The sequence below is a fragment of the Podarcis gaigeae genome (genome assembly GCF_964106915.1).
Source record: "Podarcis gaigeae genome assembly, chromosome: 6".
NCBI lineage: Eukaryota > Metazoa > Chordata > Lepidosauria > Squamata > Lacertidae > Podarcis > Podarcis gaigeae.
The window spans coordinates 40,503,527-40,518,360 of record NC_139682.1 but is presented as its reverse complement, the minus strand read 5'-3'; the positions used below and the strand labels follow the sequence as shown (position 1 = coordinate 40,518,360).

Below are 14,834 nucleotides of genomic sequence, written 5' to 3'. Positions count from 1 at the left end.
TCATTTAAAAAAACCTAAACACATAACTATAACAATAACAATACAGCTTTCACCAATACAGTGGTACCTCAGGTTACATACGCTTCAAGTTACAGACTCCGCTAACCCAGAAATAGTACCTCGGGTTAATAATTTTGCTTCAGGATGAGAACAGAAATTGTGCTCCGGCGACGCAGCAGGCCCCATTAGCTAAAGTGGTGCTTGACGTTAAGAACAGTTTCAAGTTAAGAACGGACCTCTGGAACGAATTAAGTACTTAACCAGAGGTACCACTGTATGAAAGACAAATGGACAGAAGCAATACTTTACATGCTAATAACACCAACTGCTTTACAGACACCAGAAGCAACTCAGGAGAGAAGGTGACTTAGTAATATGTCCTGGCTGCAATAAAACACGTCTCTACCATTCCGGGGTCTACAGTCACAGCAGGTGCTGTGACTCTCCAATGGTTGGGCTTTACTCCCAAAGGCTCGCTCTTCCACTGTCTCCCAAGATGTCAACAATATGTCCAACCAGAAGTTGTTCTGAGAGACTGATGGCTGCACAGCCCCTCTCTGACCAGCTACATAATGCAAAAAGGGATCCCAAGGCCACATTCACACACAAATCAGGGGTCGGCAAGGTTTACCGGCCATGGGCCAGATCACTCCCATGGAGATTGTCCGTGGGCCGGACTGGTGCAGCGCAATGCCGGAAATTGTGTCTGCGCACGTCTGCGGTGCTGGAAATTGCGTCTGTGCATGGCCGTGGCGCCAGAAATTGCGCCTGAGCAGAAGCAATTTCCAGTGTCTGGACATGTGTAGACACGATTTCCAGTATCTGCGTGTGCACAGACGTAATTTCCGGCGTCGCGCTGCGAGTCCTCATGCTGCGCCAATTTAGCGCAGCGCTTGGGGGACTCGCCAAGCGGGCGGCTCTGTTCAGGGGTGGCTCATGGGCTGGTAAAATGGTCTTCATGGGCCACATCCAGCCCATGGGCCGTACGTTGCCGACCCCTGGCTAAAATCTTCAGAGCAATCTGAAGCTGTGGAAACTGTAGCTGTGTGAATAGGGGTCTTGGGGGTCTCCTAACAATTGTCAGCACCGTTAACCAATGACCCAGAAATCTTTGGGGGAAGCCACAGCTGTTCAAAGAGGCATCATAGTATTTTTACTGTGCAGCGTGAACATGGCTCAACTGTCTGCAAATGTGTGTCTCTCTTGCTCTCACCCTTCATTTACTTAAAAAAAAATTCAATACTATTATCACTCTTACATAAAAATATCAAAGTGGTCTGCAACGAAAATGCAGAAAACTGTGCCTGCATAGGCTTGATGGAATAGGAAAGTTTTCAGCAGGTGTTTAAAAGTTGAAACAGAAGGCGCACCTGATGACTCGATGTCTCTGCATCACTGTTTCTGCTATGTGCACACCTTGGACCACCAGCCTTGTATCAAAAACTGTGTTGATCCTTTCCAATGCTGTGTGATCTCTAAGGAAGCGACTGCCAGTAAACAACAAATTCAGTCTTTATCGAGCAACCCTCACATAGCCTCTGGAAATACTGGAAGGAGGGCAAGGCCAGGGTCATGATGAAACTTCTAATTAACAATGGCCGTAATTTCCTGGAACACCCACCTCAGTTGGACCACAGGGCACGCCCACCACATGTTGAACTTTGTGCCAAATCGATTGCATCCTCTCCAACACAACCTACTTACGAGTCCTAGCCATGTGACCTAGTTTCTGCAGCATCGTGTACCAGTGATAAATCAATTTCAGCATGGTTTCCCTCAGTCTCGCAAGGACGGATTTCAAAAGCAGTGTTAGAAGTTCAGATATATAAGCTAGGCGGCCAAACGGCACCTTAAACCTAGGTTATGGTTATAGATGAGGCTTCCAACATTTCCATTCTATGATCTCAATTATATTGCTTGACTGTAGCTTCCTCTTACAACAATTCACCTGTCCCAGTATGCAAGAAAGAGAAACACACAGGGGAAATGGAACAGGTATTAACTATGGACTAAGGCAGAGGTTTTTAAGCTGTGATTGCCAACCTAGTGCCCAGAAATCTCCATGTAGTCGCCAATGGACCCGGACCAGTAGCAAAACACACCCGGGGAATTTCAAACACTGTTCAAAGGCAATCTCAACCACACAGCAATCCAGGTATTTCCCACAGTGTCATACCCAAGATCTCCCTCCCAGACTTTGCACAATGTGATCAATGACCAAAAGGTCTCAGACAGGACAAGAGAGTCCAATACGCTAACATGACCCCTTTCAGGTTAGGCTTTTCATTAATGCACCAGGTGAGATCCTTAGGAATAGTCCCCATTCTTTACAAAGCTTTACAGAACACCTGCATTATTTGTAGCCAATGAAACAGTACATTGCTCAGCTCAATGTTGAGCTCCACCTAAAGGTTGGCCAGCTATATATATATCATTTATTTGATGAAGACCCTTGCTCTCTCACTTGCTGCACTTTACCCAGATGATCAAAACTTGGGTGGCACAAAAGGTAGTGGCAGTGTTTTGCCCATTTCTGCCAAAATTTCAGAGTTACTCTTAAGAAGGAATTCAAGATCGCTCTACGTTTTCCCTGGCTGGCCCTGCTTCATGGCCCACCTTCCCACATTTTTAATAGTTTTTAAAGGCATTACTGTTTCCAGTAATTTAAAGCATTCCCCTTCATTGAAAACAACAAGAAATCATGTTAACCAGTAGCTACCAATATCAACAATCAAATCTAGATTTCACAATAGACCACTTTTGGCCTCTTCTACAGATCATTGCAAATTAAGCTACACGGGTTACAGCAATCCCATGCCTTGCAGAACAGGACTCTTCAGAAGGTGCTTCTTTGGGGCATTTAGAATCAGAAGGGAAGAGATTTCACAAAGAGTTAAAGCAAGGACTAGCTCAGCAGCCATGATTCAATTTAATTAAAAGCAGCTGTGAGTTCCCAAGATTAAAAACTGCTGTTGGAAACAATGAGAGACTACCAAAGCAATCCTGACCAGTAGACCTGCTGGCTGGAGTGGAGCACATCTTCATTGGTAGAGTTTTCCTCAGGTGGTAGATCTATCACTGGCAGTGTTTCTGCTGTTTGTAAGCCCCATAACAGGGTGATCCAGGGCAGTGTTAGTGGGCATCTTGGATCTGATGGATCCAAAGCCCCTTCATTCTCCCAAGAGGTCTATCAGACCCATCAGCTACATCAGCCAGTTAATACCTGCCTTCAGGGGCAAGATTTGAAACCAAGATCTACCAGGAATAAACAACAACAACAAAAAAAAGCCATACACACACATTAAGCCTGGGCTGCTATGAGCCAGGACAGCAACAGATGGGTGATAGCTCCAATGATGTATAAAATTGCTCTGCCCATTCTTTGCAAGCAAGTTCAGAAACGCCCTTTTCCAAAAACACAAGGTTAGAGTATTTCCTCTGGCCTAAAATATGATGGAATTTCTCTTAACGATTTGATAATTGATCTATGGAGTTATTTGATGTAAGTCATATGATTCATGAGAGCTACAGACATATTACCTTTCCATTCCATTCCATCCTTCCTCCAAGGAACTTGAGGGACTCCCTCCCTTGTAAGCAAGAACCCTGTGAGGCAGATTAGGCTAAGAGCCGCTAACTATCCCAAAATCACAAAGTGAGTATAATGGCTGGGTAGGGATTCTGATTTAGAAAAAGGTGGCTCATTGAAAAAGGGCTCTTGCACCTTTAATAATGGTGGTGAAGAGGGATTCTCAGCAGGTATAGCTTGTTGTGCAAAGTGAAGGAAGTCCCATCCTAATATTCACCCTGCCACTCCAAAACGTGGCCTCTTTTTCTAGAAACTGGCTCTCAATCAACCACAGAAACTCAAGCAGTTCAGAAGACTTTAATATTGAAGCCAAAGGAGACTGGATATCTGCTTTGGCTTTTCACATCACAATCCCGATAAATTCACTCAGCACCACTGTCCTGGTTTTTAAGCAGAGTTTGGATGGCTATCTGCAATGTATGATCTAGTTGAGATTCCAGCATTGCAAGGGGGCTGGACTAGAGGATATTGGGGCCCTTTCCAAACTCTACAATTCTATGATTCCACAAATAGACTCTGAAGATATTTCAAGAGGATGCATTTTTAAAAAATGCCACCACCAATCCAACATGTATAGTGGGAAGAGTGTAGCTACTTCCACACACTTCAGCTCTGAAATTAAAACAGAAGGAGCCATAACTTCCAAAGCACCATACTGGTGAAATTCTGGTAAAAATAATAAGTCTTACACACACAAACACACACACTTGAAGCCAGGCTAGTCCTAATGCAGAGAACCAGTGTTTCACAAGATAGTTTCTCCTATGGAACAAAAAAGCTTGAATGTTGAATGATAGATTGCAATTATTTAAGAACTAGCAACTACAAGATCATCTTGGCTATCTCTTCATGCAGACCCAAGTGATTGAGCCTGAGCTTCCACTGCCACTGCTGCCCCACCATGAACCATTTTAATTTCTTCAGTAATGTTTTATTTTGGATTTGATGTTTTAATGCAGATTGTGAACTGCTTTGACATTTTAAAAAATATTATATAAAGTGGTATAGAAATTAAATGAATAAATACATGCAAGCATGGCTATAAGTAACTATGGACATATTTAAACCAGGACATCTCAATGGCGTTTTGCTACCCAGTATGAGGGGGTGGGAGGGACTTGGTTTTATTTCACCAGAGGTGCAAACACAAATGAAACACCAAAGGAGGAAGTGAGAAATGCAATATCTGAAGAAACAGGCACAAAAATGAAATACAAGAGAGAAACACTTTTAATTGAACTAACCCCCTGCCACTTAAGAGTATGACAGCTTTTGAGTTCCACAGAGCTTTTCATCAGACGGAATGCAATCAAAAGGCAGATATTTGCAATACACAGCGCTTTTATAGCACTAAAACTGTGCCATTAAATCTGTTATTAGAGCTCATCATCTATTGCAAATAAGTTTGTTGTTTTTCCAGGGGCGGCAGCGGCCGGGGGTGGGGTAGAAATCCAAAACAACTCACCTCCCACCGTCGACTTGTAGTGTTTGTTGAAACTATCGTTGGCATACCGCTGGACCAGTGACGTCTTCCCAACTGTGGCATCCCCAATAATCAGCACTTTGAACATATGGTCGTGATGGCCCATGGTTTGGAACAGCCAAGTAAACTCAAGGGAGCGCACGTCGCCGTTTCCTCAATTCTTGGGAGGGGACAGCAGCCACGTGGGAGGAAAGGACTCCTCACTTTTCCCTAGAGGGCGAAAAAAAATATCTGTGCATTCAAAAGCAGCCTCCAAAGCCCAGGCAGGCGATGCAGAGCTTAGCGCTTCTCGGTTTTCCATCTGGAGTAAGCAAACGCCTCTAAGAAACAGGGATCTTGCGAAGCCACCGAGCACCACGGGGTTGGGGGGTCAGTATGCAACTTTTACGTTTAATTGTCCGCTCCCTCCTGCAGGTCCAGCTCTCGCTCAGCGCAGAGAGGCAGCAATCAGTGTTTTCAATTGTTTGCACCCAGGAGAAGACTCACCGGCCCTACCTTACGCGTTTAAAACGCACCAAGCAGATCCCGAAGAGGACTTCTCCACCCGACGAGTAGCGAAAGCAAAACACACTGTCAGCAGCAGCCGGGCGCTCGCTGGGGAAGAAACCAAATCTGTACACGCCGTTGCACCACAGAAGCAACAAAGTCTTTGCAGGGAAAGCGTTCGCATTGCCGTTTGCATAGAAAGAGGCTTAAGCTCTTGATAGGATCCTCATCCTGCAACTAGCGCGCCTCTTGCCGCGGCTTCTGCGCTGCCGAGCCTTTTCCGCATTCTCCTGGCCGTCATGTGAGAGAGGGCGGGGCGGCTGCCTCGCCCCTTGGGAGGAACTACAATACCCAGCATGCATAGGGCGAAGCGCCCCCTATTAAATCCGTAAGCCGAAGCGGCTGCCTCATGGGAAATGTAGTGTTTTAGGGAAGGAAAAGTGTAGCCGCGGTCTGTCCTTCAGGAGGCAGGCACCGCGGCTCGTGCGATGTATAGATTTCTATATAGTGCAGTGTTGGCAGGGCCGGATTTAGGTTTGATGAGGCCCTTAGCTACTGAAGGTCCTGGGGCCCTTTATATGTCCAGCTGTCTTTTGTCAACAACAAATTATCGCTGTTTTTTGTGTTGAAAATATGCTATATGGTAATTTATGTACCTAATAGGTATCTAAAGCCATTTGCACATAACAAAATATGTGTTTTATCAAAGTAATTGTTAAACTGAAATACAATTAAGAAGTATATTCATAGTGACATTTGGGGGGGGGGCAAGAGAGTGGGGCCCTAAGCTGTAGCTTGTTTAGCTTATACGTAAATCCGGCACTGCGTGTTGGCGTATAAAATCTCCTCCAATGCTGGCTGCCGAATTTTGCACTATTTATTAAATTTGTATACCGCCCTTGACCCACAGATCTCAGGGCGGTTCACAACATAAAAATACAATATAAAAGCACAAAATGCATGATAGAAACAAAAATGAAAAAGCACAAACCAATAACCCTTCTCCTATAAACACATTTAAAAGGGGTATAAGTTGCCAATCAGCCAAAGGCCTGGTTAAAGAGGAATGTTTGTGTCTGGTGCCTAAAGGTGTTTAATGAAGGTGCCAGGTGAACCCCTCTGGGAAGAGCATTCAACAAAAGGGGAGCCACTGCAGAAAAGGCCCTTTCTCATGTTGCTATCCTCAGGACTGCTCATGGAGGAAGCACATGAACGAGGACCTCAGATGATGCTCTCAGGGTCTGGGTAGCTTCCTATGGAGAGAGGAGGTCCTTGGGGTATGCAAGTGCATCCTCCATCCTCTTTCTCTGTGCCGTGCACCATTTTATAATCTTCCTAGGGGAGCCGTATCCCTTTGATCATTTTGGTTGCCCTTTCCTGAACCTTTCTCAACTCTACCATATTGTTTTTGAAGTGAGGGGACCAGAACTGAATGTAGTATGCAAATGTCCCCATCATTCTGTGTCTGGAAAAAAGCCAACCAAAGAAGAATGGCAAATCAAGTTGATGGACTATGCTAAAATGGCAAAATTAACTGGGAAGCTCAGGAACCAAGAAGACAATAAATTTTAAAAAGAATGGGAAATGTTTATAATGTATTTACAAAATTATTCCAAACAGGTCAAAACATTAGCAGGATTCTAAATACACCTGTAATGTAACAGATAGTATAGATACCTTAGGAAGATGAAAAATTGGAGAAGTATTGATATGCAGTTGAAAATAGAATTAAGAGGACCCATGGATGGGATGGGGGGAAGTCAGGAGATTCAGAGTAATCTCGATATGTGGAATATGTATGATCTTTTGTTTAAGTTTATTCTTTTTCTTTCTTTTCTTTTTCTATCTTTTCTTTATTTATTTTTGAAAATCAAATAAATATATAAAACAAAAAAGGAAAAAGCTGCTATGAGTGCTACATTTCTTCCTCTCATAAATAAACCCATTAAAGGCAAATCTGTATAATTTACCATTGCTGGTAGGTATGGATTTCCAGAGAGGTAGTCATGTTAGTCTCTTGCAACACATCAATCAACAGGGTATTGTGACACCTTGAAGACCAACACATTTATTATGAAATAAACTTCACGCCTGTAGATGCATGAAGTAACATCTTAGTTGGTAGGAGACAATAGCAAGATGGGGGTTCAAAGGAAATGAAATGCAAACACTATAGTCAGAGATAATTAGAGCTTAGATATGCATTAAATAGGCACACCTTTAGCCCTTGAGAGTAGCAGTTTGGTAATAATTGAGATGATTACATTGCAGACACCTGTAGTGTGGCAGGGAGCCATTCACAAGAAACAGTCAGAGCGTATAAATGACAGGATATCTGTGCTAATGAATGAGAAAAAAATCCTTTGTCTCAACTGAACTCACAAGTGATCTCATTGAACTTCAAGAGGTGCCCTTTGAAGACCTTTGTATTTAGACTATGCAACGGTTTAAATTTTTGTTGTTGTTCAGCCATTCATTGTAATAATTTTGTACTTTATGATGTTTTATTTTCTATTGCATAAACTGCTGTACAGCACCATGTTATATTCTGTAAATAAAATAAATAGGGTTATGTCCAACATTCCCACTCCACTATTGCAAGGGGCATGTGCTCACAGGACAAAACTTTCCCCTGCAGCCCCCCCCCCCGCAAGCTCTGGAGGGTGTGGGGGACTCTCCAGAAAATATTTTTGGGAGTATGCAGGAGTATAGGAAACAGAACTCCCCTGGATCTGCTTTGGATACAACCCACACACTTTTTGATGAATTGAAATTCAGTTGTTCAAGGTTGCATTCTCCCTTTGAAGTTCACTAAGATCACTTAGAGTTGGAATCAACACACAAATGAAAAAACATTCTGAAAATGCTTTTAAAAAAGTTTTTTTTTAAAAAAAATACATTGAATTTTCCATAAGGCTCGCCATTGCCATCTAGTGTCCCATTGTATATTGCACTTAAAACACACTTAAAACGTTTTATTTGCAGCTGTATAGCTGAGTCCCGGAATCATTTATGGATATTGCCATTTCTGATGAGGGATTTGTGTCAATTCATTTGTTCGTATACTGACCTGTCTGTCCTGTGTAGAATGCAGAAGGCCATCAGTGAGTTGTTAACATAAACCACATGGAAGATGAGCAGATAATGGATCCCCTGGGCCCTGATATTGGTGATGTTTAACTTCTACTTTATATACTTACCAGCTAAGGTTTCACTTTATTCATTTCAGTAAGTGGGCTTGAGCCCATGAAGCTTGTGCTGTCTTCTCCCTCCAAATCCAGAGATTATTCACTGATTGTTTAGTGTCATCAAACTTTCACTTTGTCTAGCTTTATTTACTTATTTATGCTACCTTTAACCAGCAATTTAAAGCAGCATTGAACTACTGGTGGAAGCAGATCTCAGGTTTATATTCCCTGGCGAATACTAGCTGACCAGAAACCAACATATTCTGGAGAGCTGGGACTGATTTTTAAATAGAATCATAGAACTGCAGAGTTGGAAGGAACCATGAGGGTAATCTAGTCCAACTCCTTGCAATGCAAGAATCTTTTGCCCAACGTGGGGCTTGAACCCACGACCTTGAGATTAAGAGTCCTGTGCTTTCATGCTCTACAAACTGCACTATTTCCTGTGTGACTCACTTTGTCTTTTAGAGAAGGTGAGCACATGACCAGAAGTTATGCAATGTAGGCAGGATGAGTGGTGTTAAAAGGAGAATATCACATGGCCTAGTAATAGGAGAAAGCTGTGAGGGCTGGGCATTGGAGTAGGGCAGGGCAGGCAGACAAGGGAAATTTAGGGACTGTGGATCAGAGCACCTATGGGGCTTGGAAGTGGGGGTTGTGTTTTACATACCAATAGGATCAGTGAAGTTTCAACTGCAGACCTTTTTTAACTAACAGAAAAACCACCATGAGCCGTATAAAGAAATGTCATCTTTATTTTACCAAATATAATTTATCAGTTAAATTGGCATCTGTCAATTCAGTTACAGCAACTATAAATAATGAGTTTCTTTTTCTTTTAATAAAGGTGTAAACCAATAGCTTCATCGTCATTTGCAGCCAGGTTTAAATATACATGCATTTGAGTGCAACCGGTGAGAATAAAATTATTCTTCAATGCTTTGAGATTCAATTCTGTTCATACACACCCACTTTGTTCCCCCATCTCACCCCACTGCATACATAATAAAATCTAGGGATTCCACCCAAGTGACATGCACACACTCCAGCTCCTGGGCCTGGGGCTAAGTCTTGCAGCCAAGACCAGGAGAGTTACACTCTTTCACGGGATGCACAGACACAGACTTTGACTAGAGAAATGGATGTAATGAGGAAGAAAAGATGTTCAAAGGGGATTCCATGTATAAAGAAACGGATTGCTCAAATGTTACAAAGCTGAAAATTTAGATGGGTCCAACAGTACAACACATACAGGGGGAGACAGATGAAGGTCATTATAGAAGTTTAACATTTAACAGCTATGGGAAGGCAAGATGAAAGTCCCGGGCCCCTTAGATAACACTGAGTTATGTTGACAAAGCCCATTCTTAAGCAGAAACTGAGTTATTTACAAGTACTCCCAGTTGAAAGTCAGAAGAGTATCGCTTTCAGCTGTGCAAAAACTGTTAATCACAGAAGTTTGACATCTAAATCCACATCTACTGTGCCACATAATGAAGGCTACCCAGCAATGTAGACTGAAAAGATGGCCTTAGATACACTTTTGCACTATGGTCCCAAAGCTTTGTTCTTGATGGCTTGGTATGAGGGCGCCAATGCTCAGGGCAGTCTGAAATAGGCCTCCTGAAGCCACAGGACTATGGTAAAACAGCCCCTGTTTAAGATTAACAGCCTCAAGAGTACAGTGGTCCAATTGAGCCCTTTATGCACCACTTTGGCACAAATTTCCACCTAGATCTTTCATTTTGATCACAGTTCAGGCCTTCTGAACTGGAGTAACACTGCCTCCAAGAGTTATTTAGAAGGTCAGGGTCCCAAATCCAAATTTTATAGGAAACTCATTTATGCTCTAGGCCCAGCAAGCATAATTGTTGCTAGCAAAAGCTGCCCTGTTATGCTTAGTGGGGTTTTTTTAATATAAAAAGGCAATACACCTTTCTGAAGGCAACAGGTATTCTATCTAATCTTGGGCCTGTTAGGCATAGCAAGTCAAATCTAGTACCCCAATCTTCTTCAGAAGACCATTGCGTATTCCAGACACATCCATACTAATTTCCTCTCTGCACTTCAGTTTCATTTAGGAATTAAAGCCAAAAGGAGAAAACACATTATGAAATTATGCTCCACCGTGGAGAAGCTAATGGAGAAGTAAGTAAAGAGAGCTTAAGTCAGACATGGCCAAACTGGGCCTTCCAGATGTTTTGGGACTACAACTCCCATCATCCCTAGCTAACAGGACTAGTGGTCAGGGATGATGGGAACTGTAGTCCCAAAACATCTGGAGGGCCAAGTTTGGCCATGCCTGGCTTAAGTAGAGTTTGCATTGAAGAAATGTGTTTGATTAGAGTGCCTAACAAGAATAGGTAGGCATGACCTACATGCAAGTAAATACCAGCACAAGAGGCCCCCATCCAAGGACAATCTGGAGTCTTCACTTTCATTCATAGAATCAATGAAATGGCCCCTTGTCACACCTTGTTTTAGGGAAGCTTCGTGGCTGTTTCCATTTACGTTATCTTGAGCTACTCATTCGAAGGGTTCCAGCTTCATGAGGGCCAGAGCATGGGGCTTGCAGAACTTGTGGTGAGCATGGTGCACTTCAAAAGAGGAAATGCATTGCTCACAGAAGCTAATCTGTATTTCCCCCAATGTTCCCTGGCCAGCAGAGCTCAGAATGCAGTAAAATCCAGAGTGCTCAGACTCTAGGTTTCCCAGTACTTGGAGTCTTCTACAGAACTTTTGAGACCAAAAATAAATGTCATGCTTCCAAAAACCCCCACAAAAAAACGCTGTGTCAGTTTCCGGACAGTTACTCTGTCAGATTGGATGACATTTCTTCAGATTCACAGTCATAAAACAGAACAATTTATTTTTAATACTACCAACCTTAGCCAGAACCTGCTAGTGTTGAAAGTGAGAGATGGGTCTTACTTGCTGCCATGCAATGCACCCACAAACAAACCCAGGATGTGCCATATTTAATGACCTCAACATAGAGAGGGTAACCTCTAGGAATTTATTTGACAGAGTGAGGGGGGGGGGTACACCAAGCTGATCTTCCAGACAAACACTTAAGACATACAAGTGAAGAGCTTTCATCCCTGAATACGTGAAGACTTTTGATATGAACCAACTGCTTTGTACTATATAAGGATACATATGTGCCACATCGCTAGGTTGACTGCGAAATATTCAGCATCTGTGCTGTTGTAGATGCCCTCAGATAACTTGTGTTGAGAACTCAGGAGCCACAAAGCACCCACAGTTGACGTCAAAGTGAAGCACCATGACTCATCTCAACGCCGGAATTTAAAATTTGGAGACAATGAGAATATGAAACCAGTTGGTTCATTGTTTTTCAGATCAAAATGGACCATTCATAAACGAAGCAGCAAGAAGAGGCAATAGGTTTAAAAAGGCATTAGGTGAGAGCAAGCATCCAGGTTCTGTATAACACAGTCAAAATCCAACTCTCCTTAACAGCGATAGGCAGCTGAATATAAGCTGTACTTTGTATCAGCCTTTTTAAAAAAATGGATGATCATGTTTTTGCAAGGGAACTGGCACTAAGTGGCAAGTAACAGGAACAAGGTGGATCTTAGCTGTATCACTTTTTTAAGACTATAGTATCAAACAGCGGAAGTCCACCATAAACATCTCTTCTTGAGTCAGGCTTTTTTGGACTCCTCAGCAGAGAATGAATTTGGTCTATTCCCACCAATCATTCTGTTATTCTGAGTAGCCCAACATCCTTTAAAGAACATCCAGCCTAAGGTAGGATACAACACAGTCAAATCTGAGTTACAGGGCAGTCTACTAATAGCAAGTGGTCAATTTTCTGAGCTACGAAGGCCTTGTTTGTGGTCAAATCAGATGCAGTACTAGCGTTGACAGATTAAGGAAGCATGCACAGAACCCAAACCACTGAATCCGATTCAGAATCCAGTTGTGACAATAGGCAAATAACTCTTATACCTAGTTTAAATAACAAAGCAAATATGAACTGCATCTCTCTCAAACATAAACACACACACACACACATACACAAACACACAGGCCCTTCACACTTAGTGTCTTGAGTGGGTGCAAACTGGGGAAGGTGGGATTTCTTAAAAATCTGATCAATTGTTCTGTAATATCCTTTAGTTCAGATATTAACCATTATGAAATTGCACTTGGTGATTGTCTTTACATATTTTTCTTCTTCTTTTATCCTTCCTAAAACATTTTTTTTCCTGTACAAACTTGGCTTGAAATATAAACCACATAAAATTCCCATTGAAAATAATGAGAATCCAGTATCAAAGTTAAAGTCCCAAAGAGAGACAGTGGGTGGCAAGCAAGGCTTTGTAGAAGGGGTGGGGGTGGGGAATGTCACTGAAGGAAAAGAGCCAGGGAGTGGAGATGCTGAGGAAGGGTAGCTTCAGTCCCCTACGTCTGTGTCTCGGTCCCCAATGAGCCAGAGAATATGGAAGCTGAGGGCCAGCAGACCTGTCCCAAGCAAGTCGCCCAGCGCTGTCAGGTAAGGTATAGAAAAGTTGTCCGGGTCCATGCCTCTGCCCCACATCCAGTGCACCATCCAGTCGGCAATGTAGAGAAGAATGAGAACCTAGAAGACAGAAGCACAATGGGTCACATTAGCCAGTGATGCCAAGGCCACTGGAATTGCATGTTTGGTCTTGAACTGAAGCACTAAAGCAAGCTTGGTATACACAGCATTATCCAATATTTTATGATAATGCAAGCCCCAATTCAGTAATAAGGGCACAACAGCCACTCCTGCGCAAATGTGGTGGATTAACGGGGACACAGCTCTTTTGGGAAAGACTCCCCACTTCTAGCAATGCAGTTAAGTTCCGATTCTAAAGTCACCCAGTCGATTTACAGGGCCTTCCTCTTCAGATGCTAAGCATCTACATCTTTTCCAGTCCCAGGGCCACATTCCCTTCTAGGAACCACAGGCCAACAGGGGATGGGGCCAGAGGGAAAAGCAGGCAGAGGCAGAGCAACAAAAGCAGATTTCCCAGTTGTACAGCGCATTTCTACATAAACAGCCCCCTCTCTGTTCTTCAATCCAAGGAAGCAAGAGTTGAAGGACACACTTCAGTCAGGCAAAAGCCCTCAAGAAGGTTGCAAAGCAGGGCTAGTGAGCTTGTGCAGCCTAGAGAGATTCCTAAGGGCCAGATGGAGAGACTTGGAGGACCACATTTGGCCCTCAGGGCTCAAAATGTGGTCAGCCAGCCCTGCTGCATTTGGGACCCTCCTGTTCAATTCTGCTGAATGGAGCCCAGGACCTCTGTCCCAAAGTCCTGCCCTGATGGCACCACTATAGCAGGCCGAGCAACGACAGTGAGCTGACTGGAAGAGAGAAGACTCTGTAGTCTGAAATACTGTGGCTGCTCTCACCTCTGGCCTCCTCTCTCTACAACCCCAGGACCTATGGCCAGTTGGCAGGGCAAGTGATGCTCTGAACATGGTTACTCATGAGAAACACTGACTGCCCACCTCGCTTGCTGATGCTCCTCAGCCTGGTGGAGGTGTGAATGAAAGCCATTTAAATTACCATTACTGCAAATCGCTGTAAGTAGTCATAGAAATACTATCTTATGCAAAGGTCTCCCTCCAGACCTTTGGAAACAAAGCAACCTTTACTATGCAGTGTTCCTGGAATGATAAGTTCACCAAAGTTCCCTTCTAAACTTTCCAAGCTCCTGCAAGCATAGTGGGGGTCCATGAGCTGCATCTGGCAGGATCTTTCCTTTCTTCCCAGGAGAACTGCAAGTCACTTCCCTGAGGTTCTGTTCAGCTGCTGACATGACTCAGAGTCTGCAGCTACTTCCACAAGCATCAAGGAAGTGGTCAGTTTCGGCAGAAAGTTCCCTGGCCACAGCCTCTCTTTCTTCCTGCGCTTTGCAGTTTGTGCCCAAGAATTATGGGAAGCCAAAACCCGCTACAACGACAGCTGAGAGTAATCAGACCCCTCAGCATCCATTTCACTAGCCTCGTCCCCACCCCCTTCCATCATTCATTCTGGCTGACTTGACAACTTACTACTGGGTAAATAAAGTCTTGAACAAGGGAGGGAGGA

General features: G+C 43.5%; 2 protein-coding genes across 12 annotated transcripts in view; both read right to left on the bottom strand.

Moving 5' to 3' along the window:
- Nucleotides 1-5,876, bottom strand: part of RAB29 (RAB29, member RAS oncogene family) — a 19,222-nt gene extending 13,346 nt beyond the window's left edge. For 2 of the 5 annotated variants that reach the window (XR_014565823.1, XM_083745280.1), the window contains exons 1-2: nucleotides 5,568-5,876; nucleotides 5,055-5,282 (exon numbers count right to left, since the gene is read on the bottom strand). Coding sequence is in view for 3 of the 5 variants with exons in the window: in XM_083745280.1 (XP_083601406.1) it covers nucleotides 5,055-5,178 (124 nt within the window). In the remaining 2 variants the exon portion in view is untranslated. Of the gene's footprint in view, nucleotides 1-5,054; nucleotides 5,283-5,558 lie in introns of all 5 variants that reach the window. The other 3 variants (XR_014565824.1, XM_083745281.1, XM_083745282.1) reach the window with 2 other exon arrangements.
- A 3,607-nt stretch (nucleotides 5,877-9,483) lies between these two features.
- The window catches only part of SLC41A1 (solute carrier family 41 member 1), a 36,254-nt gene continuing 30,903 nt past the window's right edge, over nucleotides 9,484-14,834 (bottom strand). For 4 of the 7 annotated variants that reach the window (XM_083745571.1, XM_083745572.1, XM_083745573.1 and 1 more), the window contains exon 11: nucleotides 9,484-13,355. In XM_083745571.1, coding sequence (XP_083601697.1) covers nucleotides 13,170-13,355 — 186 coding nt within the window. In that variant the 3' untranslated portion in view covers nucleotides 9,484-13,169. The remainder of the gene's footprint in view (nucleotides 13,356-14,834) is intronic. The other 3 variants (XR_014565917.1, XR_014565919.1, XR_014565918.1) reach the window with 2 other exon arrangements.